This window comes from Manis javanica, chromosome 1 (genome assembly GCF_040802235.1).
Source record: "Manis javanica isolate MJ-LG chromosome 1, MJ_LKY, whole genome shotgun sequence".
NCBI lineage: Eukaryota > Metazoa > Chordata > Mammalia > Pholidota > Manidae > Manis > Manis javanica.
In genome coordinates, this window is record NC_133156.1 from 63,755,556 (window position 1) to 63,782,894 (window position 27,339).

The following is a 27,339-nucleotide window of genomic DNA, read 5'->3' on the forward strand; positions in this document are numbered from 1 at the left end:
GGGACACTAATAAATGGAAATTCATCCCATGCTCATGGCTAGGAAGAATTAATATCGTCAAAATGGCCATCCTGCCCAAAGCAATATACAGATTTGATGCAATCCCTCTCAAATTACCAGCAACATTCTTCAATGAATTGGAACAAATAATTCAAAAATTCATATGGAAACACCAAAGACCCCGAATAGCCAAAGCAATCCTGAAAAAGAAGAATAAAGTAGGGGGGATCTCACTCCCCAACTTCAAGCTCTACTACAAAGCCATAGTAATCAAGACAATTTGGTACTGGCACAAGAACAGAGCCACAGACCAGTGGAACAGATTAGAGACCCCAGAAATTAACCCAAACATATATGGTCAATTAATATTTGATAAAGGAGCCATGGACATACAATGGCAAAATAACAGTCTCTTCAACAGATGGTGCTGGCAAAACTGGACAGCTACATGTAGGAGAATGAAACTGGACCATTGTCTAACCCCATACACAAAGGTAAACTCAAAATGGATCAAAGACCTGAATGTAAGTCATGAAACCATTAAACTCTTGGAAAAAAACATAGGCAAAAACCTCTTAGACATAAACATGAGTGACCTCTTCTTGAACATATCTCCCCGGGCAAGGAAAACAACAGCAAAAATGAGCAAGTGGGACTACATTAAGCTGAAAAGCTTCTGTACAGCGAAAGACATCATCAATAGAACAAAAAGGAACCCTACAGTATGGGAGAATATATTTGAAAATGACAGATCCGATAAAGGCTTGACGTCCAGAATATATAAAGAGCTCACACGCCTCAACAAACAACAAACAAATAACCCAATTAAAAAATGGGCAGAGGAACTGAACAGACAGTTCTCCAAAAAAGAAATACAGATGGCCAAGAGACACATGAAAAGATGCTCCACATCGCTAATTATCAGAGAAATGCAAATTAAAACTACAATGAGGTATCACCTCACACCAGTAAGGATAGCTGCCATCCAAAAGACAAACAACAACAAATGTTGGCGAGGCTGTGGAGAAAGGGGAACCCTCCTACACTGCTGGTGGGAATGTAAATTAGTTCAACCATTGTGGAAAGCAGTATGGAGGTGCATCAAAATGCTCAAAACAGACCTACCATTTGACCCAGGAATTCCACTCCTAGGAATTTACCCTAAGAACGCAGCAATCAAGTTTGAGAAAGACAGATGCACTCCTATGTTTATCGCAGCACTATTTACAATAGCCAAGAATTGGAAGCAACCTAAATGTCCATCGGTAGATGAATGGATAAAGAAGATGTGGTACATATACACAATGGAATACTACTCAGCCATAAGAAGTGGAAAAATCCAACCATTTGCAGCAACATGGATGGAGCTGGAGAGTATTATGCTCAGTGAAATAAGCCAAGCGGAGAAAGAGAAATACCAAATGATGTCACTCATCTGAGGAGTATAGGAACAAAGGAAAAACTGAAGGAACAAAACAGCAGTGGAATTACAGAACCCCAAAATGGACTAACAGGTACCAAAGGGAAAGGAACTGGGGAGGATGGGTGGGCAGGGAGGGATAAGGGGGGGGGAAGAAGAAGGGGGGTATTAAGATTAGCATGCATGGGGGGGAGGGAGCAAGGGGAGGGTGGGCTGCACAACACAGAGAGGACAAGTAGTGACTCTACAACATTTTGCTAAGCTGATGGACAGTAACCGTAATGTGGTTGATAGGGGGGACCTGATATAGGGGAGAGCATAGTAAACATAGTATTCTTCATGTAAGTGTAGATTAAAAATTTAAAAAAAAAAAAAAAAAAAGAAAGAAAGAAAGAAGGAAAAGGGGGATTACTCCTTAACAGGATAAAACTATTGGTAAATCAAAGATCAACGCATGCTTTAAATATCCTTAATGTTGATCACTTAAAGGGTGTCAGATGATCAGCTATGGAGGTACTCTTTTCTGATAATATTCCTTTCTCTTAATTTAAAAAAAAAAAAAAAAAAAAAAAAAGCAGTTACTGTGTGCTGACCTCCAATGAGTTCTGCACAGTGGTATAGAGGGCATGTCAAAGTGTGGGCAAAGGGTCTGTTTGTTTCTATGCAGGAGATCAAGGCCTAGCTTGGATACCCAGAAAATGAACTAAGATACGATATGAGGAGGAGCTTCCGGCATCAGCACTCTCTGGAGGACTTGTGCCAGGGGATGATCATCAAAAAGCCTCCACAGGGATCCGGACGATGCTGCGGTTGTGGCTGCATCCAGCCCACCGTCTCCTGGACTTGCCATAAGAATGAGGAGGGAGATGTCTAGGCTGGCATGTGCATACAGTGAGACAACGAATTTGACCGGATCTGTACTGTTGGAACTCAACCAGGAGTTGGGAGGGGTGCAAGTTGTAGCACTCCAAAATCTCATGACTATAGACTATCTATGGTTAAAAGAACATATGGGATGTGAACAGATCCCAGAAATGGGCTGCTTTAATTTGTCTGATGGTTCAAGTACAGTTGGACAATATCCATCATATCATAGATAAATTTTCACAAATGCCTAGGGTGCCTAAATGGTTTTCTTGGCTTCACTGGAGATGGATGGTAATTATAGATTTGCTTTGTTTATGTCACCGTATTCCTATTATGTTAATATATGTGTGCAAATTGGTTAGTAGTTTAAAACCTATACATACTTAAGGTACTATACAAGAAGATATGTCAAAGAAATAATCAATCCTCCCAAGTTTCCTTCATATGCTACATCTATAGCTTTTCTTCTTCCTTCCTAATTACAACCCTTAAATAGAATTCGTGCCTCATATCGAATTTACCGAGTATCATAATTCCTCCAGGTGGTAAAGATACCTCGAGACAAGTGCTGGGCATAGAAGCCACAGGGCATAAATCTGCAAAGAAGTAAAAAGCTAACCTTTGCAAACAATATGGCTTCTCTCTCACTTACCAACTTTACATTTCCCTGTATGGCCCCGGAAGATGACTGGTTAGCCAGAGACGGGTAAGATTCCTCAAGGGAGGAACAACCTAAGACAGGCACAGTCGCAGGGGGGCCATCAGGTGAGAATTTGGGGATCAACAGAGGTGAGGCTCAGAACCTCACCCCCCCTGCTTTGAGAGAAATCTTCTGCATCCGTGGATGTCTTGCTGCCCTTGTCTAGCCTGGATTAATACTTAGTCCATAGGCACACACCTGATCATCTGATCATCTACATTTGCCCTCTTACAGCACTAAACTATGTTTTCTACCTTTATCTTGCATCTACCTACCACTTCAGCATTTTATTAAAAATAAAAATAATAATAATAATAGGAGAAATGTGGGATCAACATATAAATCAAGTACAAAAATCAAACGAATATTCATATTTGACCTGACTGTTTATAGGTCATATTGCATGATCAAAACCGAAAGTTTCTGTGATGACTGCCCTTGTACTGTTCACCATGTAAGAATTTATTCACTATGTAAGAATTCGTTCACCATGTAAGAACTTGTTCGTTATGCTTCAGAAGATTGGAGACTGACGAGAATTAGGCTTGAGATGGATTAATGATTGTACATTGAGCGTTGACCCCCCTATACTGAATTTTATTGTTGTTAACAACCATTTGATCAATAAATATGAGAGATGCCCTCTCAAAAAAAAAAAAAAAAATTGCAACTCTGACTTCACTATATTGTACTCTCAAACTCACTATATTTTTCACAGGTCTTAGCACCCTCTAATTTTACAAAATTTACCTATTTACTATTCTTATTGTTTATCTGTCCTCCCCTTCCAGCTAGAACATCAGCTCCATAAGGTTAAGGACATTTTTCTGCTTTGGTCACTGACATATCCCAAGTGCCTAAAAAAGCGCCTGGCACAAAGTAGGCATTCAACAAATACTTGAGGAGAGAATATGTATTGAATACCAACTGTATATCAAGTACAGTCTAAGAATCTATTGCTGAACTAAAAAGGTCTATCTCAACCTGATACTGTTACTAAATTCCAAATACCATTAAGTGCCTGAATTAGGAACATTGGCTAATTCTCTTTTACTTATGCACTCTCAAGCAGTATACTGTAAATATTCAGAGTAGTGGAAACATTAAGTGATAAATCATTTTCTACTTAAATATTAGCTGAAATTAAGCTAACTGTAAATTGAAGTCTTTTATTAAATGATTAAATTTAGTGAAATTGACATTATGCTACTGCCTTGTCATTGAGAAAACATTATTCTTTGAAGTACAGCCTTACTAACAAAATAAAAGCTCCTGATATAGTCCTCCTGATTATCATACCTCATATATTAAACATAAAAAATAATTAAAATATTTCTCTTTTAACTGAAAAATTTTTTTGCTTAGTACTGAAAGATCTGTCCTTCAACACATTCTATTTCACTAAGTGGCTTGATTTTACAATTTACTTCATTGTACTTTCATGGAGATTTATTTAATTTCATGTAATAATTTTTAGCCCAACCACTGCTACTGAGTACTACCTGAAGTACTGGAAAGAAGGAATATTTCCTTAAGAATTATGAGCACATCACAGAGGAAATAAACACATCAGCTACTGCTTTTAAGAAAATTCTAAAGACTCTCAAGCTAAGCATTAGCAGTCAATAGAAACTGCTTTCCAACAGTAATTTAATGCTTCCATTTGGGAAAGATATTTTAAAATAAGAATCGTACAAAGTAGATCAATAGAGATTTACTTTCTTAACATACATCAAAGCTAAAAAGGGAAAATATCTGTTAATTCATTTTTACATTTGAATGTAAAAATCATTTCATATTTGTCAATTCAATTTTACATTTGAATAAAATAGTAATAATTTTAGTAATGCTAGCCTTCAGTCTAGTGCTGATGACTCAGAAATGAATGAGTGATAGTTTTCCCTAAATACCTGAATTTTATACTATTTTTCACATTGTATTATGAACCTAAACTCAATGCAAACTTTCAAATGGAAATATCACTAATTAAGTCATTGACAATGCAGTTAATATTCACCCATTGAAACTCAAATATAAATAAACAATAAATCTGCAAAAAAGTTTATTTGATGAATAATTATCAAACATCTGTCATTATTGTTAGTCATAATATACTTTCATATGACCTATGAGAAATTTCTAACTTTACTGAAAAAAAGAAACTTTGAAATATGTAGCTGCCCTCTCTGACCACTAAAACAGCTAGCTACAAAGTGAATATTTTATTGAAATGTCTTCTCCACTTTACTTTTAGACTGAAATAATCTGTCAAATATTGTTATCTATGGTGATTCTATATAAAAAAATACTGAAATTCCAAAGAGCATTATTTTACTTTTTCTGAACTATCATGTATAACCATAAACAAATAGCACAAGACTATCTGGGTGCTTCGACTTTTATTATCTCACAGTTTCTTTTCAAATCTGAACTCGTAAGTTGTGGCTTTACTATACTGTAATAAAAGCATTATGGATTTTAGTCCTTCCAGAAGAAAACATATAACTATTTTGAAATATCAAGAGCCATCCTTTAACTTTTCAAAGATTTCCACACATCTACTTCAGTGAACACCACATTATTTATAACAGATGTAGTATTGTGCTCTTCTAGGTTAATGTGAGAAACTGCCTTACTGTGTGCTGGAATATAAGAAAAGCAATGAAGAAAATAAAATTGCAGAGTTCACAATCACTATAAAGACATTTGGCTTCTTAATTCAGGTGATTACATACCTTGCCCAGTAATTCTCCCAATGTGACATCTTCATGATTGAGAATCCATTTCTTATCCTATGGGTAAAAAAAAGCTTTTAGGCCAAGGAAGAGTATATTTCCTTTAATGTGCATTTGAGGCAGTGGAAAATCGACTAAAGGGATTATTTCATTTAGACCATTCAATCAACAGCACACTAAGAAGTTGTAATCTCAAGAGGTTATAAAACAGATTTAAGAAATGCTACTGCACAGTAGGACTTTTAAATATACATTGTAGCAAACTTTTATCACAAATTACAACCTTCAAAATGATAGCACCCCTGTAACTAGAAAATGGAATGCACTTTCCTCCTTCCACAAAGCTTAGACTACATTTTTTTGTCATTCCAAAATTGCATCATAAGCACATGAAGGAATTTCATTTTACAATGTGAAATTTCCAACTCTAACTTGATCAAAGAGACTTATTTCTCTACTCAAACTACACACTGAGTTAGTTTTCACATACAAAAAATGTTACAGCTGTCTATGACACTGAACTAGAGCTGTCTATGACACTGCATGTTGTGCCATATCTTTCCCAAGTAATTTCCTGCAGTATAATAAAGCAGCAAGTATCAATTACCATATCACTAGGGTACATAGACCAGTGCCACAAACATGTCCTTATAAAAGAGCATTCCATTATATGATCTCAAGAACTAATTACTACTTATGGAATATTTTACCACCCAAAAATCTCAGCTATGAAACCATACAATGCTATAATGTTAGAAGGGCATGTGGATTTTTTTGTTAAAAATAAGGAAAAGGGAAAGAAGCAAGGAAGGAGAAAAGAAAGGAAGGAAAGTAGGTAAGGAAAATTGGGGGACTGGAGAACAAGAAGATCCTGGATAAATTTTATCCAATATTCATTTTTATTAATGTTTAAATATAGTATTCCCCCATTACACAGAATGAAATAGTATTATGATCTATAGAATGAATTGTAACAAGTATAAACAGGAATCCTATAAAGTAAAAATCCTATAAAGTAAAAATCCACCCTAAATATGGTTTAAAAAGGTCCTAGACATTCATTTGAAGTAATTTACCTTCTAAAACAACATGGGACAAAAACCCAACCACCATTCTGACAGGTCAACAAAAAGAACAACATTGATTTTTAAAATAACAATAGTTTATAAACTTACACCAAATACAATTAGAAAAAGAACAATAAAAAGCCTATCATTAGTAGAAGGAAAATAAGGATAAGAGTGGAAATAAAGGCCAAAAAAAAAAAAAAAAGATCAGTGATACTAAGAGCTGGTTCTCTGAAAAGAAAAACACTGAAAACCTTTACTAGAATCATCAAGAAAAATGGAGGACTCATGAGTAATACCAGAAATGAAAGAGAAGTTATAACCAAGGAAATACAAAAGATTATGAGAATACAAAAATTATATGTCACAAATTGGACAACTGAGAAGAAATGGATAAATTCCTAGAAACATGCAAATGTGTAAGGAAGAAGTTAAACTTCCAGTATGTGCAGATGACATGATACTATATATGGAAAACCCTAAAGACTGCACCAAAAAACTGTTAGATCTAATAAATGAATTCTGTACAGTTGCAGAATACAAAATCATATGTTGCATTTCTATATATAGTGAACTAGCAGAAAGAGAAATTAGGAAAACAACCCCATTTACAATTGCATCAAGAATAATAAAACATCTAGGAATAAATTTAACCCAAGAGGTGAAACACCCATACTCTGAAAATTATAAACCACTGATGAAAGAAATTGAAGAGGGCACAAATAAATGGAAAGATATACTATGTTCATGAATCAGAAAAATATGTTTAAATATCCATATTACCCAAAGCAATCTACAGTGCAATCCCTATCAAAATACCAATGATATTTTTCAACAGAACTAAAACAAATAATCCTAAACTTTGTATGGACTCACAGAACCCAAATAGCCAAAGCAACTTTGAGAAGAAGGACAAAGCTAAAGGTACCAACACTACCTTATTTAAAACTATCCTACAAAGCTATAGTAATCAAAGAAGTATAGTGCTAGTACAAAAACAGATAAAAGATCAATGGAACAGAATAAAGAGCCCAGAAATAAACCCATGTTTATATGGTCAATTAATCTCCTAAATGAAAACATAGGCAGTGAACTCTTGAAATCATCTTCAGCAATTATATCTGGATATGTCACCCCAGGCAAAGGAAACAAAAGTGGGAAAAAAAGGTGGGACTATAAACTACAAAGTTTTTACATAGCAAAGGACAATATCAACAAAACAAAAAGGTAACCTACTGAATGGGAGAAGATTTTTACAAATCTTTTAAAAACTTAACAGAATTTTGAAAATCCTTATAAAAAAATTTACCAGGAAAAAAGACAAATAGACAATAAGCATATCAAAAGACACTTGACATCATTAGTCATCAGTGAAATACAAATACAAATTATAGTAAGATGCCACTTCACACCCATTAGAATACTAAACTTAATACTATTAACAATACTGAGAGCCTGCAAGGAGCAACTGGAGTCCCTACACATTGCAGGTGAGGATGTAAAATGGTACAATAATATTGTAAGACAATTTGGCAGTGTCTATAAAGTTAAACATATACCTACTTCATGAATCTTAGGCTTAATTGGAGAGAAGTGAAATATGCACAAAAGGATTTATAAATAAAATGTTTGACGCAGCTCTATTTAGAATAACCAAAGGCCAGAAACAATCGAATGTCTATCAAAAAAAGAACTGATAAATTTTGGTATAGTAAAACAATTACTACTTAGCAATAAACAGGAATTTACTACAGATACATTCAACAACAGAGCATTTGCAAAACATTTTGCCAAGCTAATAAAGGCAGATATACTTTAAATACATGCATGCATACATATTGAGTCTATTTATATACATTTCTGGAAATGAACAATTAATCTACAATACTGCAAATCAGAGCAGTAATTGCCTACATCAGGGGATGGGCAAGATTGACTGCAAAGGAGAAAAAAGGAACTTTGGTGGAGGGGGTATTTGTGAAAAATGATCAATTTCTTGGTATTTCACTGAACTATACATTTAAATCCTGTGCCTTCTGTTGTATGTAAGCTATTTCCATAAAGCTGATTTTTTTAATGTAAAAATTTAAAAAGCAAGTATTTACAAAATACTACTTCCCATTCAAGTAGAACTTTTGGGTGTAATATCACCTCTACCTATATTATCAAAAGATATTCTTTAAAGAATGTAGTCTGGTAAGCAGCAGAGATACTACATTAAAGGTGTAAAACTGATTCATTGTAAGTGCATCCACTTCAAACAATGGTAAAATAGATGGATCAGAACAACTCTCCCACTGCAAGCAACTGAAAGTTAGATGAAATATAAAAACAAAAACAAAATCCCAAACTTCTTTTCAAGAGGCCTAGAGTTACTGAAATAGTTAAGAACTGAGAGGTTAACTTTAGGTTAAGAAAAGAAACCAAGTCAAGGCCTTTGGGGCTATTTTTACCTTAAATGTATATGCTGATTGTGAGAACAGCAGCCAGTAGGCATAAAAATTAGAGTCCAGGGCCTGCCAAGGAGAAGAGGCCCTGATAAAATACTCATATTTTTCATAAGGACCTCAAAGATACCACACTGTGGTAGAAAAGACAACCTGGAAATGGATGGTATTAAAACCTACCTTCTAATCAACTCCATCATTGATGGGACTAAATCAGATTCATAAGCTAAGCCTGTGGGTCAGACTGACCCATTGCCTGCCTTTGGCCCATGCTGTAAGAGTGGCTAAAAAAAAAGAATTCATTACACACAAAAATTATATGAAGTTCAAATTTCAGTGTCTATAGATAATAGATAAATTGAAATGATACAGAGAAAAAAAAAAGACTGGGGGAAAACAACGAACAGTTTCAAGGTTGTATAGGATAATACCAAGTGGTCTACCACTCATATCAAAGTCACAGAAGGAAAGGAAAAGGAGTACAGTGCAGGAAATAGTATTTGAAGAAATGCTGGCCCAAATCACCCCAAATTTGGTAAAAGATGGAGACCTACAGAGTAAAGAAACTTAACCAACCCCTAAAGAAAAAACTCTAAAAAAGTCAGTGCCTACACAGAACATAATCACATTGGTTAAAACCAAAGTCAAATAAAAAAATCTTTAGAACAGCTAGGGGAAATGACCCATTATTTACAGGGGACAACAACTGAAATGGCTGGAGATATCAGAAATACCACAGCCAGGGAGAATGGAACATTGTTTTTAAAATATTAAGAAAAGGATGTCAAATCTGGATTTCAAAAACCAGAAAAATAGCTTTCAAGAATGAAGGTAAAATAAAGACATTCTCAGAGGAAAACTAAAAAAATTTCTTGCCAATAGACTTACTCTTTAAAACAAACAAACAAAAAATCACTTAAATGAAGTTTTCTTAGCCAAAGGAAACCTGGCATATCATGAATAAAGAAGAGTAATAAAAATAGCAAATACCTTAGTAAATATAATAGACTTTTCTTCAGTACTTTAAAATGTGCTCAACAGATAGAAAGGAAAATTATAAAATTTTGGATGACCTTTTCAATTGATGTTGGTGCAATACATAAGAAAAGTACAACAAAGAAGGGAGGATCCCTGCTATGATAAAGTTTCTTCATTCTACTTGCAGTGTTATGATATTGGTTCTTTGTAAACTGAAAAGTTAAATGCTTTTGGTTTACTACAATAACCACTAAAAAAAAAAGCCAAGATATGGAAGCAATCTAAGTGTCCATCAATAGATGAATGGATATATATGTGGTAAATATGTACAATGCAGTGTTACTCAGCCATAAAAAAGAATGAAATCCTGCCATTTACAACAACATAGATGGACCTGAAGGGCTTTATGCTACATGAAGTAAGACAGAAAAGTGATCTCATTTTCACATTGACTCTAAAAAAATAATGAAAGAAACAAGCAAAACAGAAACAGACTCATAAACAAAGAGAACAAATTGGTGGTTGCCATGAGGGAGGTGGGTGGCAGGGATGGGTGCAATAGGTGGAGAGGATAAAGAGGCACAAACTTCCAATTATAAATAAGACACAGGGATGGAAGTACAGCAAAGGGAATGTAGTCAATAACACTGTAGTAAGTTTGTATGATGACAAAAGGTAACTACACTTATCATGATGAGCATTTTGTAATGTATATAATTGTTCAATCACTGATGTGCACCTGAAACCAATATAATTGTGTATTAACTACACTTCAATAAAAAAAAGCAAAGAAAGCAAGAGAATACAAAGCCACATAAAAAATAGAAGAGGAAAAGTTTAATGGGATAGTAGAAAGTGTTCAAATAACCCAAAAGAAAGTAAGAAAGGGAAAAAAGAAAAAAGAACAGAAAATAAAATGGTAGTCTTAAATCCAAACATATCAGCAATTACATCAAATGTAAACTGCCTAAATATACCATTTAAAATATAGATTGTAAGGAAGAATTTTAAAGTGAGTATACTATATGCTGTCTAAAGAAACTCACTTTAACTATAGGTATCAATAGTAAAATTATGAAAATAGATGTAAAACACAAACATAAATCATACGAAAGCTGGCACATTTATAGTAATGTTGGACAAGCTATAGAATGAAGAAAATAACCATCAACAAAAGGAAATCACATAATGACAGAAGTGCCAGTTCACCAACGAAACATGATTACCCTTAATGTCTATGCTTCAACCACAAATACTTCAACATGAAGGAAATACTGACAGAATTGAAAAGAGAAAGAGAATTTCACAATTATAATTGGAGGTGTCAACATTCTCAGTAATAGAGAAAAGAGGACAGACAGGGCTGGGGGACAAAGCTAAGTGGATAAAACAACAACAAAAACTAAAATTGAGGGGAAGTCATTCAGGAACCAGGTTGCTCTTAATCTGTTTTAGCTAAAATGAAGATAAAAAAGCAGCAGCCTAGAGCATGAGAACTAAGACTGAGGGAGGGACAAAATGACCGGTGGGAAATCGGTGGTGATTTGCTTTGACCAGAATTTGATAGCTGAGGTTTTTGTAGAAATGTAGATAGAGGGGCAAACTCCCATCTGTTATAATGGATAAAGGCAGCATTTTCCAACACACACCCTGAGAAGGAGAACTACCCAACTCTCCACCTAGACATTAAATGGAATACCCCTCTGAGGTTACTGAATGATTGAGAAAGGCAAGTAATTTTAGAGAGATACTAAAGCTTAACCTAATGCTAAGCCTCTGATCCAGGTGTCCATCAAGCAGTAACAAAAAGGTGCTCCAAATTTTTTATATGACTTTATTATTGGGGGAACAAAAAACAGGTAGAGACTACATCAGAAGATAATACAAAGGTAAGGTAAGAACAGGAACAGTAACTAACATGGAATTTGGAGAATGGAGAGGTGCTGAAGGAGCCTGGATCTCTGACTTTCTCATTATCTTTACTGACCTCTTTTCTTCCCCCTCCTTCACTCCAGAGAAAAGAAAGGTCGTGCTCAGAAGGGTAGCCAGAAAGAGCTGCAGCTCATCCTTAAAAATGGCCCAAGAGCTGGTACCTCTATAATCCTACAGTTGATTACACCACACATTTCTCATTTTTATCTTTGCTCTATTCTCTGTAAAGGGACAAGGAGATTTGTGCAACTTTCTTGAATTTGGAGCAATGGAGGGATGGAGGCAGACTGCCTCTTAGTCTCTTCCAAGAAACAGGAATAGCTTCTCCCCTGATTTCACAGATATACTATTGCATGAAATAGAAGTTATACTAAGTACTAAAGTATAAATCAATAGAAATAAAGCAGAGACATAAAAATGAAAGATACATTAAAACAGGAATGGTTGAGTTTTATTTAATGTTTCATTTACTTGCCAGTGATTTGTGACCATATAGGACTATCTACAAACCTATGTTCAATAATGATTAAATTTGCCTGATGCTGGAACTACAGATTTGAGATGTGCTCATGAAATCAGGATTCTATTCCTATGTTAAATTATGAGTATTAATATATTATGTAAAAGAAATATATACTTCCTCCATTTATCAATTACCTCTTAAAATGAAAAAAATTTGAAACATCTAATTATTTGATCTAATTTGGACATCTTTTTAAAGGGGAAAGGACAGGGCAACTTTAAGATCTGGATACACCTTTTAAACTATCAATTTCTGTGATTCAACTAATCAGAATAATTTTTAAGATAGCTTAAGAGCAGATTTAAAGTCAGCCCACAGTATAGGCAAATGCAAATAAGTGTTTTCACTTGTCTGAAGTCCAAACTTCTGGAAAGGTGGGAACAAATTTCTAACATATTTCCAGTACACTGCTTATTGAATCTCAAAAGAACCTCCATTAGATTGGAGGGGAATGCACTATTATCTCCATTTTACAGATGTGAAAACCAAGGCCTTGAGAAGGTAAAATCCTGACCATGGTCACAGAGGTACAAAGTGACAGACTTGGATCAGGACCTCTACCTTCTGTCTCCTAGTTCAGTGCTCCACAACATTCTTTTCTGAGACTAAAGAACAGTACATTTAAAATAAAACTGAGTGTAATAATTTTGAGTCCAAATTAGATATATATGTATATCATGTCAGGTAATTGAAAAGGATAAATGATAGAACAAACATCCATTACCTGAGTATATGCCATGCATTTTAAGGATCTTAGATATTACCTACAATGTATGATAAATTAGTGTTATTTTTCTAGAGAGCTGATTCATGCCAAAATGTAGAACTACCCTAGGGGTGAAAAATTTCACATATATATAAGTCTCATTTAAACCTATGACTGTTATATCTAATATAAAATGGATTCAAAAATTTCATTAAACTATAGAACTGGAAGGTCAACAAAACAGCTCTGAGAATTGAATCATCTTGAGCAAAGAACATGATATGGGCTTGAGGCAACTCAGGCTGGGAGATACGGGAATTCTGCCTAATGCACACCTTGCATGCTCTTCATAATACCCCTCCTCCCAACCATCACTATGACAGTAAGATTGATTTCAAGTTGCTCACCTCCCAGAACTTCAACCTATTCTCTAACTACATAGAAAGTAGTTGTCTTGAGTCCTAATTTAGAAGCCTATGTTGTGAGGATAGATCATCATTTATTTCCATGGGTAGTTTTAAGTACAATTTTAAAACATGATTGTCATAGCAACATTTCTCAGTCAAGGCTATAGGATATGTCAAGCTTTTTGTATTCTGTTCCTGAAAATTTTGTGGCCTCCATAATTGGGTTAGAAAATACTACAGTGTCCAAACTACTGACTGAACATAGAGAGAAATTTGTTCAAACTTCCAATGTCACACCAGTTATACTTACATGAATAAAGAAAAGAAGCAATCAGCAATTCTAATTTAAAAGTAATCTAAACAATGAGAAATATTTAGTTAATAGGTATTAATGGATATAAATTCAAAAGAGGGTTTAAAAATTTTTTCTTAAATATGTTTCTTGATGTTCGCCCTGTGCTGCTATGAGTAATGTCAAACCTCACCGCAATCTTGGGTGTACTTTGACCCTTTGGATATTTGTCTGTCTGTGCTGGGACTACTGCTCGATCGAGCTCTTCTCGATCGTGACCTGTTTTTGCTACTGAATTCCTCTGACTCAACTAGAACAAAAAGCACAAAGAAAACTGAATTTGAAAGGATTGCGGAGATTATCCAGCTCTACCTTCTGTCCTAACAGTCACCATCCATTCATCCACTGATTTAGTCATCCACATACTCAGAAAATCTTGATCAGACACTGCTACACACAGAAGTGAGAATTAAGATTTTTGAAAGGCAATTAGAAAAAAAAAAAAACACAAACATTTACTGATGGGGAATGCTATCAACAAAGCCAATTTAATTTTCAGTTGTTCTAATTCTTAGAAAGCGTTTTTTATATTTAACTTCTTTCAATTGGTTCTAGTATTGGGAACACAAAGGATTCATTTCTGTCCATTACATAACAGCACATTATATGTTTGAAGACAAAAACCACATCCTTCTAAGGTAAGGTTTTCTAATGTTAAAGGTCTAGCATTCCTTCCATCATTTTTTCATGTGGAGTAGAATGTTTATTGAAATTTTAAATAACATATACCAGTTTTCTGAGGGAAGGTTTTATAATTAAAATGTTTGTATTTTATATTTTTACATCTTTATGAAAGCTGTATATCTTAGTCCAGTATATTCACTGAATCACTGAATCAAAAATTCAGTTTTCCTATTAGTAAGTTTGAAATGAATTATGTTTTAGAAACAGAAAAAATCTACTCCCTATATTATACTTAGTGATTCAGTGAATATACTGGACTAAGATATTGGCAAAATATTTTTTACCAAGTAATGGAAAAGACATTTCCAGAACAGAGAGATACCATAAAAGGAGAACAGACCAGACCCCAAGGTCCATGCCTTATATGGAAAGGGGACAGCTCTCCCTGAATTCCATCCTTCTGACGTGCCAACTAAGACCCGGATGTCAGCCTCCTCCCTCTTGGAAGAAAAAAAGTTTCTAGTTGTCTATTATGTCACCTTTAGCCAATCATACCTCTCCACGCCCCCTAGGATAGCTTGCCCACTCCTGCCCCTCCTAACCTGAGAATCATTGGTTCAGGTCTGCAGGGGAAAAAAGAGTGTTTATCCCTGGCAGATATGGGCAAAGGAGCTTTCTGTGGATCTGGTAATCAGAGATGAAGATACCTGCTACTGAAGTCAGCCAGAATACACTGAAAGGTCCAATGACATGAACACTGCACTGACAGCAACCCTTTATTATATTTGTATCCTGATTTTCCCAAAGACTTAGAATCCTAGAGGATCCCTCTCCTTCAGACTTTCTTGTTCATGTTGTCCTTACCAAATCATGTCTTTACTGAAGTACAAATCTGTCTGACGTTGCCTGCTCCAAGCCTCCCATATACATATTCGTAGAGTCTAAACTACTCACAGAATGTAGGAATTTTAGATTTCAAAGGTAACACCAGTTATATCTATGTTAATAAAGACAAGAAGCCATGGCAATTCTAATTTAACAGTTAGGCAAGCTAAACATTAACTAGATGAGTTAGGTAGGGTAAACAAGTATTTCATGTAGTTTACAGATAATAATATTTGGAATTTAAAGAAATTTTAATTCAGTTAATATTCAATGTGAATATTGCTTTCACTGACCTCATGCTAAACCTCTTATGTGATGTTTTGGAGTATATATCTTTGCTTCCACTACCTTTAGTTATGAGATTTATGACATATAGCATGCACCTGAAATTCACTCTTATTATTAAGAGAGTGTTTCATCAAGAAGCAAATACTTCAACTTACCTAACAGTAATAGTCATGGTATCCATATTATTTAAGTAAGCCTAACACCACTAGCATAAAATAGCTTTCAATTTAAAAAAAAAAATCCATCAGAATGTACCTGGTCTGTTTCTAAGTAAATGATTTATCTTACCATATATGAAATAAAAATTACAGTAACAAATATTACTAGAAAGCTACTTTAATAACTCAAAAATATCTTCCAAAGGCAATGGAACTTTTTGAAACACTTAATTATTTAAATAGTTGTGCCACTTAGAAGTTGCCTATAAAGTAAAATTAAATTAAATATCCTCATTAATTCCATTTTGTTAGTAGTTTTATAGTATCTTGAAGCCAAATTTCATATCTGTGACTGTGATAAACACTTATAAATCACATGCTTTTAGGAAAAGTGGTAATTCTGTAATAAATTATGAATAATTCTTTCTCAAAATTCAAATAGCCAGGGTAGTTTTTCATGTTTTACATAAATACTACAGAATAAAGAGTTTAAAGAAAGCAAAAGAGATTAGGTCTCAACAGTTAATTAAATCTGAACACCATATTCTATAGTAGAATACCATGATAATTCTATTTGCTAACTCAAACCTTATTTCTTATTTCTCAGAAAAACTTTTAGCTTTCAGAAATTAATTAGAAAATACAGAAAAAGGTAGAAGGAAATGCTGAAACATATAGAAGCAATATTGATTAAAATGCTTCATATTGTAAATTAAAGGGAAAGAATTTTCTTAAACACAACTGAGGTAAGAATTCATAACTAAATCATCAGATGATATCCAAATTAGTTTCACACATTAGATTGAGCATTTACACATCAGTTTTCTCTACAATGAAGCATCACAATGGAAATTATCATAGAGAAAGCCTATTTAACTCATAAAAATTGGTGTAAAAGAGACTTGAAAGTTTATTCAATAGAATCACTATAGCTTTCACCTTAAAACTTCATCTATTCTAGCCCCAAAGTTGTAAGTAAAATTAACTGATGTGATTATTTACGGTAAGGGATACAAATAACAAAGGGTGAACAGAACAGTGAAAACACCCGAGATGCTATTCAAACCTAGTCTGCTACTACCATAGCAGTTAGACAATAAACGTAATTTTACTCTTTTGGAAAGAAGCAGAAGTCCTGAAGAAAGCAGCCAAGACATCTGGTCTAGATAAAGACTATTAGGAAGCACTTTCTCCAAGACTTTGAGGCACAACATAATATACAAGACAATACAAAACAGTCTAGAATATAACAAGCTATGCCACCTTACTAAAAGAAAAACAAAACAGTGAATTCTGGGCAAAGAATGAAAGCAGAGACAATTCAGAACCTAGCTCCAAATAATTGTGCTAGAAATCCAAAGATAAGTGAATATGGAGATGTTAAACTTATCCCTATCCTCAAGGGCTTTAGTATAAATATATGAAGACTAAAGAGTCTGAGAGAGAAGTATGAATAGCAAAGAGTTGGGACACTTAAGTATATGTGATCAATATATAGAAGATTTTAAAAGGCTTCACAGAGGAGGTAGAAAGGTTTCCCAAATTTCTCAGGTAACTTTCCTTAATTTCCTACAACTACAGCATGAAGATCATAACATTGTTGTCTTAGGTGGTCAGAAATGATATCTAGAGTTTGTGAAGAGAAAACAGCTATGCTACTCCCAAGGTCTTTGGAAGGAAAAGGAGAAGGGTAAGTGGAAGCTGTTTTAATTTTTAAGTAGAAAATGAGACACAGGATATACGTGTACTTGTACATGAGTAGAGATAGGGGTCAGGCCGAAATGCCCATTTTTTTTGGTCTATAGTTTGGTAATTGTTATCAGCCCACCAATAACAGCTTTCTTTTCCCCAGCCTCTCCTCAAACTAGAGGGTCTGTTTCTACTTTATTCTCAGTGAACTTTCTCCCAGTCTACCATGCAGCAGATTTTGCCCTAGGCCAGAGGAGCCACCACTCCTGTGGGACCCAGTGTTATAAGCACACTGGAGGGGAAGAGATGAAAGGCCGGAGAGAAACATACTCTTGCAATTTTAAGATAGAACTCTTAAAGCCTAAGAGTATATTTGTATTAGACCCTTGTAAAATAGTGGTTATGATCCATACATCTGGGCACATTTTACAGAAATTCAAGAATCCAAACATCACTGTTTCTCTAGGGAAACACATCTCCAAAAAAATGAATTAGACTTTCAGAGTATGCTCTACTCAAAATGTTATTTTAAGTATGTTACGAGTAACAGATGATAAAAGTCAGAGGAAAAAGAAGCCAAGTTGTGATATTGTGCTAGAGAAGTCAGAAAAATCCTCAAAAAAGAGGCTGAATTTGAGATAAGCCTTGAACATGGATATAGTTCCAATAAACTAAAAGGAGAAAGTAACTTCAGCAAAGGCATAAAAAGTGGGGATCTTCTAGGTAGAGTGAATATTCTAATACGGTGGAAGCAAAGAGTTTTTTAAGGAGAACAATATTGGATGAAAAACTAGAAATACATTTTCTGACCAAACCATGGAGAGCTTTAAATACCAAGCAATCTAGTTTTCCCTTAATCTCATAATCAGGGGTCTCTAAACTTTTTAAAAATTGTATAACCCATTAAGTTTGTTTTTAATGTAAGTACTTGTTCTGCTATACCAATATATAGCATATATTATACAGCAACTTCAAATGATTAAAATGATGTGGTCACTGGACAAATTGGTGTAAATGAAATTTTCCCCACTCCTTTCCACTAAGTACAATTATAAATCAAGGTAATAATGTGAGGGGTAACTAAAGAAAACCATATTAGTAAGAGGAAGGTGAACTGCTTTGGGATCCCAGCAATAAGGGACCTGGCAGCAGGGGTCTTATCTCCCCTTCACACAACAGGAGGGGGCTTGACTCTTAACCCAGCAACAGAGGACAGCTCAGGCCACTCCTCTCCTGGATCAAATGGCAGTCCTCCCTGCCCCCAGGTGAACCCAGCACTACCTATAAGAAATGGACTGGGAGCCCAGCTAACAGTAAGCTGCCAGAGGAAATGCTCTCTTTCCTGCTGGGCCTGTGAATCTACCCTGGGGGCTCAGAAGCACCACCAAAAGGGATCCCGGCACAACAAGCAGCCAACCCTGGGAAGTGTCTTTGTCTTTGTCACTATGGATCTGACATCTCCCATTCCCACTGAGAAATAACAAGGTAGTTAGGCCACACTGGCAAGGGAAACACTGCCACAAAAAGCAGCCTACCTGGGAAACCTCTTTGTCCCCATAGACCTGAGACTTCCATCTCCTGCGCAGGCACAGATTGTTGGAGGACAATGACAGAAGACAATCAGCCCAGAAATACATTTGTATTGTTTAGAGGCAGGGGAGTTCTGCCAAACAGGCTCCAAACAGCCCAGGTGCCTGAGATTTTCTTCCCCAGCAGGGACCTAGCTCAGCCTGTGGAAACATGCACCCCAGTGCAGCACTACAGAGCCAGTGGGGAGCCAGACCAACCAGCAAACCAAATAGAACCTCAAAGGCTCTGAAAATTAAACTGCCACTGAAACCTCAGTCCACAAAGTAAGCCAGGACCTGCATGCTAAGAGCTAAACAAGGTGGCTGCCTACAAAAATAAAAGATGTAAATAGGACCCAGAGTCTCCCAACAAACTGGATGAAGTGTCCAGAGTACAATAAAAAAATATCATGTTAATAGCCAAGACAACCACAACCTGAATGAAAAAAGAAAACCAATGGACACCAACACTGTGCTAGGACACAGGGTGGAATAATCTGACAAGGGTTTTAAAGTAGCCACGAAATGCTTCAAATTCTCTTGAAATAAACAAAAATAGGTTATCTCAGCAATGGAAACAGACATTTTATATATATATGTAAATATTATACATTTACAAATATGAATATAAAAGTTAATATAAAATTATAATTATAAAATATAAAATATAAATATAAAATTATATATATATATATACACACAAAAGAACCAAATAGAAATTATAGAACTAAACAGTAACTCAAATAAACTTACCAAATGTGTTCAATAGTAGAGTGAAGGAAGTGAAGGTAAAAGAATAGAATCGCTGAACTCGAAGACAGATCAATAGAATTTACCCAGTTTAAACAAAGAGAATAGATAGGCAAAAAAAAAAAAAAAAAAAAAAAATGAATGGAGCCTCAGGGACCTGTGGGACAATAGCAAAAAGATCCGACATTGTGTCATTAGAGACCTAGAAGGAGAGCAGAAGGAGCACAGTGCTGACACACTATTTCTATGAAATAACAAAGAAATAATGGCTGAAAATATCCCAAATTTGGTGAAAGACACAAACCTGCAAATTCAAGAAGCTGAAAGAACCTTACATAGAATAAACCTAAAGAAATCCAAGCTAAGACATATCATAATTAAATTTTAAAAATCAAAGGCAGAGTCTTGAAAGTAGCCAGAGAGATAGGGCACATCACCTGTGGGGGACACCAAGTTGAACAACGTGAGCTTTCTTCTCTAGAACCATGGAGTTAGAAGAAGTGGCACAATATTTTTCCAGAGTTGAAAGAATTGCTTGTAATAGTTTGCCATATGACTCTTTCAAGTTCAGTCATATTCAGATATCATGCAATTATCAGTTTTGATTAACTGAACACAATGGTTTATACATTCTATTTCAAGTTTCAAGGACTAGTCCTAAAAGGAAATTAATGACTTCTTATGGTTTATATATAGCTAACCCTTGAACAACACAAGTTTGAACTGCACAGGTCCACTTACAAGTGGATTTTTTCCCCCAATAAATACACTACTGTAAATATATTTTCTCTCATGATTTTCTTAATAACATTTGTTGTTTCCAGCTTACCTTTTTGAAAGAATACAGCATATAGTATATAATACAAAATAGGTGTCAACTGACTGCATGTTATCAGTAAGGTCAACAGTAGGCTATTTATTACTAGTTAAGATTTTGGGGAGTCAACAGTTATACAGATTTTTGATTCTGGGTGGGAGATGGTGGAGTCAGTGCTAAGTCCTGTATTGTTCAAGGGTCAACTAACTGTACTTTGTTTTCAGCAAACAATTGCTATGTAAATTAATTATAGAAAGCTCTTCATTCACTGCATTTACTAGATTATAATCCAATTTAAAGCTTTGTATTTTGCATATTTATAAGTTTGAGGTCAAAAAGTCACAATTAAACTTTCAAATCATAATCAAGTAAAATGGCTTTACCTAGCTGGCTAGGCTGTGAATCAATTTTGTATAATCTTTATATAATCTATAACCTAAAAGAAGACTCACTTTTCAGTGTCCAGACTACTTATTTCCACTAGATAATATGATAAATATTCCATTTACCCATAATAACTCTGTACCAAGCTTTATATAAATTTAAATACATGAAAAAAGAAGGAATCAAAATTAAGCCGTTATTATAGTATTTCCCACTTTCATGATAACACTATGCTCGTGTAAATCCTTCCTCTTTGAATATGAACAGGTATAATAGCAGACATCAGCTATAAAAATAACTGGAAATAAAACCTAATTACAGCTTCAAAATGTTAAAACCCAAATTTTAGGATTATTTTGAACTCACAAAAGCAGCTACTTTAAATGAAATGAACAAAGTAGCAAATAAGCAGGTTCTCCTTTGTTCACTTGCCTCAGAGAACTCGCCACAGCCCGCCTGGGCAGCAGGGGACTAACTGCGCTCCTCCGCAGACTACCGCAGGGTGCAGATGGTCATTATTTATTATGCCAATCAACTCCTGCCAAATTGCTCTGGGATGGCTGCATATTTCTTCCTAAAGTCATCCTTTTAAAGGGTTTTAGAGACGTATAGGAACAAATTTGAAATTAGATCTCAAGCAGGTAAATCAAAGTGATTCATATTCAGTTCTCCAGGAGGAAGCCCACCAAAAAAAAAAAAAAAAAAACAATTCTGATACTGCAAAATGACCTTTTTCTATCCGTATGTGTTTTACCCACACTCAAAATTCAATAAAAGGAGTTCTTTATTCCATATGGCTGCAGATGAATTACATTTTAAGGCAACTTTTTAGACTTAAAATTTTCATTTTGGTAATTACTTCAGCCATAAACAAATACTAGGCAAAACACAAATACAACATTACAACCTATTTCCAAGCCTATGTAATATAGGTCCAACTTGAGAATTTAGTTAGAGAAATACTGGAAATATAAGCTTTATCCACAGAATGGTTAATTGGAGGAGAGCAATCATTGTGTAATAGAAAAAAAAAAGGCAAAAATTTAAATACTTTACAAAATCATCACTATGAGGATTTAACACTTGAAAAATGAATTTCTAAACATGACATGACATTTCAGAGCTTTCATTTTGAAGTCACAAGCCTAACATATCATCCTTAGATGGAGTAATTAACAAAATGCCACAATACAGAACATAAAATGATTGTCAGAGGCTGTAATTTTTCTACTATTCATACTGAGAAATAATTACTATCTTTACTTTTCTTTCATACACAGGTTTTTAGTCAGTCTGCTTCATTACCTGCTTAGCCTGCTTAGCACATTTGTTCCACTTAAAAACCTCAGCCATAAAGTATTTTTAGAGTCCAAGGATTATTCAGTATTTGATCAACTTTGTCATTAAAGTTTTCAGGGTTGCTTTAGAGTAAAAATCCTTATTGACAAGGTATGCAAATTGCCTGTATGAAATCCATTTGAAGCATTTAGTAACTGAATAGTTTAAATGTTGTATAAATTAATTCCAAATAATCCTAAATTTCTTTCTCCAAAAATGGTTCTTTTTTTCTTTAGGAAAGGCTTACATTATCACCTTATAAAATATTTCATAACATTTGCAAGTTGCAAAAAATAGTTTGTGTGAGTATGGTATACTTTTATTGTCTCTCTAGAGAAAATTTTAATTATTTTTAATTCATGTCTACTCAATTTCTCTACCTATATAATAAACTTGTTTCTGCTAGCATACTATTAACTGAAAAAAGGCTGCATAACTTTCTGTACATATACTAATACTTTCCAACTCATTTTCATTCATCTCAACACAAGAAAGTCTCATTTTTCTTGACTAAAACTCTGAGTCAACAGTTAGACCCTCCCAAGGAAGTACAGCTGGCATAATGGAAAAAATGCTGATACAGATCCTTCGAAGCTTATAGAAACTGAGGGGCTAAAAATAATCAGCTAGAAAAATATGCAGGTTCAACTCAATCTACCAGATTCCTACAAGAAGTATCTTTTTATTCATCCATAAATACTATGTCATATATTTATTCCTTTTGCTGATGTTTTCAGTTTAACAAAGAGAATGTGAAAGGTACAAGGTTCATTAAAATGAGAGCTTTTAATGAGAGGTTCATTAAAAGTATAGATTCTGCTCTCAGGAGTTGATATTAAGTGAGAATAGGAGAGAGAAAAAGGTGACTAGAGATTACCTTTATTCCTACGGAGAAAAAAAGACTTTTAGCTTTCTACTTTTAGTCTTAGCATCTAACCTTGCTCCTCCCTACCCTCACACACTGTGGTCAATAACATGAGGTCTCTGTCAGGCTGCCTCCCCAGTGGCTAACCGGAAAGGAGGAGGCCAGAACTGAAATGGATCAGGGACTTGTTCCTGGGGACCTCCCTCCACTCTGCTGTGCATACCTCATAAAGAAGAGGTATGCAAGGAGTGACACTTGTCCTTTCCTTAAAGAATGCATGGGGGGAGGAGGCTCATTTTCTTGTACCACTGGAGCTACCTTTGGAACCTGATATTGGCAAAAGGCTGCTGGGTGGTAATGATGACAGTTCTGTAGGATTTGTCAGAATCATCTTCAAAATTTCCAAAGGTTAAGGAAATAAAATAGTCTATGGTACCACATTAGCCTCCTGGACTGTGTAACAGTTAAGAGAAGAAGCTGTGGGGTCAAAGTGTTTGTGTTTTAAGTATGGCTGTGCTACACTAGCCATGTAATTTTCATCAACTTCACATCCTTAAGCCTCACTTACCTTATCTCTGCAAAATGAAGATAAGAACAGTAGCTACTATATATATATATATATATATATATATATATGTATATATTAGATGACATACATATGTTCTGGTTCTATACATTAAGTGAGACTTTCATAAAGTGCTTGGGACAATGCCTAATAGTTACTGAACATTAACCGTCTTACTCAAGATCTCTCAAACCTTTGGTGGAAGGGCAGTCTCTCATCCCTCTCACTCATCTACTTCAAGTACCTTGTCTTTCCTTTCAAGTAAACATTGATTGTGCTCATATATTCCTTCCTTCCTTCAATGAGTATATATGGAATATCTATTAAATGACATATCTATTATGTTAGGAATAATAAGGGATATCTATTAAATGGCAGGCACTGTGCTAAGTACTGACTGGAGACGGTGAGAGAAGCAAAGTCCCTGTTCTTGAGGAAAGGAAAATGTGAAATAAATTTGCAAATTACAAAAAAGATACACAACATAAGAAATACTGAGATAGAGAATAAAAGGTAACTTTTAGACACAGTGGCATTTCAACTGAGTCAGAAACCAGGCAAAAACACACAAAAAAGAATATTCCAGACAGAAGACATGCCTTTTTGGTCTAAGGACATCATCACTTTGCTTCTTTTCTTTTCAACAACATTAACCTATAATTATCTTTAACTTTTTTGTTTACCTTTCTGTACCTCTTCCCTCTAAATAGTAAGCATTAATAGGGGCTTTGTCTTGCAATGTCTAACACACACATAGTAGATATTTAAATAATTGTTGGATTATACTTACAGTGATGAAGTATAATCATGTATTTTCAATAACATGAAAATACAACAAGTTTTGGAAAAAATGAACATATTTTATAAGGTCATGTTTCACAAATATCTATTAAATCTAAGAAGACTCAAATCACTTGCATCAATTAACTATTAGTAGAGACCTATTTAATAAAAGTTATCTACTGTATAAGATGTGATTTTATAAAAATTTTTTTGTCATTTGTTAAAATATTAAGATAAATACTGAGAATCTTTCATTATTAACTAAAGACTAGTAGGTAAGGAAAAATTGGCCAATAAGAAAGTTTTCTTATAGAAGAAAATATTCTAGTATTTTCTATATATAGCATATTCAAAACATCCTTCTAGCAAATCAGAATTTAGCTAATGTTGTTAGAATACTAAAATTGAAAAGTTTGTGCTTATGAGTTAAAATTTTATTAAATTACATTATAACGATTTAAATATACTACTACACTATGCATTTTGTATTAAATCCTTTCTCAGAGAAACTACCTGACTATAAAATCCTTTATTTCAAGATAAAAGAAAGTTCCAGGAAGATTCCACAGCACAGAATCCAGTATCATGTTTCCCTTGCTATCATTCTTCTTCAGATCAAAGAAACAGAAGGCCTACATTTAGTCAAAAGATAAATTTTACAATGTTTTGAACATCTGCTAAAAAAGAAATCTAAGTTTTTTAATTAAAATGGTAATAGGACAGCACTGAGTACAGCAAAAATGAAGGTCATTTGTCTCTGAATCTGACCATAAATTTGGTCTGAAATATTTTGGCATTTGTGATAACAGATGTGTAAAGTAGCTATACTAAAATGATTCCACTTAATATGTGAACCAAAACACTTATAATAACTTCAATTTAAAGCATAATAAAGGTAAAATGGTCCCTTAACTCCTATCTACAGGTATGCCAATAACATAGCCTTTATGCTTTGAGTATAATCAAAACCTAATTTCATTCAGAATAGTATCGAATCAAAGATGATCATTTTAACATACTCTGGTACCAAATCATGGGTTCCTAAAAAGGGAAGAATATGTCAAAACTCTTGACCAAATTTGACCACCAGTTATTCAACTACTAAGAAAAACAAAAGGAGTTCATCAGTAAAAAAGCTTTTTGTTTGAAAAATGGCTGAAAACTTGAGATTCCTTTAGAGTCTTCAGGAAAGCCAGAATACAATTTCTATTTCGAACTTCCAGCTAACAAGGTCAAAGCAGAGTGAGGAAACAAATTTTGAATAAAAAATTCACAAGGAGATATAATAGCTATAAAAAACATAAATAATCATTCTTATATATCAAGTTTTCTACCAAGGAAAGATTTCCAGTGAGCCAACATTAGTTATGCAAAAGCTCTTCCAAGTCATAAAGAAGAGATCTATAATCTAAATGTAGTTAATACAGTACTGATTTTTCCTCCCCCGACCCCCCACAATCACTTAATGGAATCACTTTTTCTTATATAACACAGAAAAAAGAGAAGTGAGCCTCCATGTTTTAAAGTTGGTCTTTGAAGATAATATTTACAAATTTTGAACTTATTTCTACAATTTTTGTACAGATCAGAGGCATGACCAAATTTATGCTATATTATAAATGATTACAAAGTAAGATTAGTGATTTTTTTAAGCACAATTTGAAAGTAAACTTATTCCATGAATGCTGATCTTGCTCAAAACAACTTTGGGGCTCCATTTTTAAAACTAGATTCAGGCTTGAGGGGATAAAGATGCAGGTGTGAGAAGAAAGGCAGAAACCTCCTCCCAAAACCAGATAACAAGAAAACACAGGAAATACACCTAATCCTGAGTGACCAGAAAGAAGACTACAACAGATGGCTTACATATGGGAAAATAAAAGACCTCACAAAAAAGGGTAAAGTAGCAAAGCCACGATCCAGCAGGACCCAAGCCCTCAGCACTGCCCAGCTCACAGGCAAGAGGAAGAGAAACAGAGCAGGGAGGAGGTAGAAGCCCAGGACTGCTAAAAACCCACCCCTGGAGATTTACGCTGGGAGCATGGACCATATTACATGGTGCTCTGGAGATTAGAGGGGATGGAAAGCAAAGACAGGTGGAATACCCAGACAGACTGAGATTCCAGCCACTTGTGGAGAACAGGTACCCACAACCAGCCATTCCAGGACAAAAGAGGTGGGAACTTTAAAAGACTTCCCAACAGTGGGGGGGCTACAAAAGGAGCAAGCATTACACAGAACTTGCTGCTCAGGAGTACGGGCAGGTGGACAAAATCATCCAGGCACACAAGCCCAGCAGGCTGGGAACTTTCAGGAGCTTCACATGCTCCTTTCCCCTGGCTGGCAACACAGCCCCAAGGCTCCCCACTATAATATGTAGCATGCCAATCCTTCTTCCCAGCCAGAACTGGCTTGCAAACCTGCTGCCCCCACCATTGTGCCAGGCCAGCTGGAGGGCAGGCCCACCTATAACAGCCTCAGGGCCATAATG

The 27,339-nt window shown here is 34.9% G+C and overlaps 1 protein-coding gene across 12 annotated transcripts in view; it reads right to left on the reverse strand.

Moving 5' to 3' along the window:
* The window catches only part of FER (FER tyrosine kinase), a 461,718-nt gene that overhangs the window by 166,721 nt on the left and 267,658 nt on the right, over window positions 1–27,339 (reverse strand). For all 12 annotated transcript variants that reach the window (XR_012129973.1, XM_073233126.1, XM_037011947.2 and 9 more), the window contains one exon: window positions 5,723–5,779. Coding sequence is in view for 11 of the 12 variants with exons in the window: in XM_073233126.1 (XP_073089227.1) it covers window positions 5,723–5,779 (57 nt within the window). In the remaining variant the exon portion in view is untranslated. The remainder of the gene's footprint in view (window positions 1–5,722; window positions 5,780–27,339) is intronic.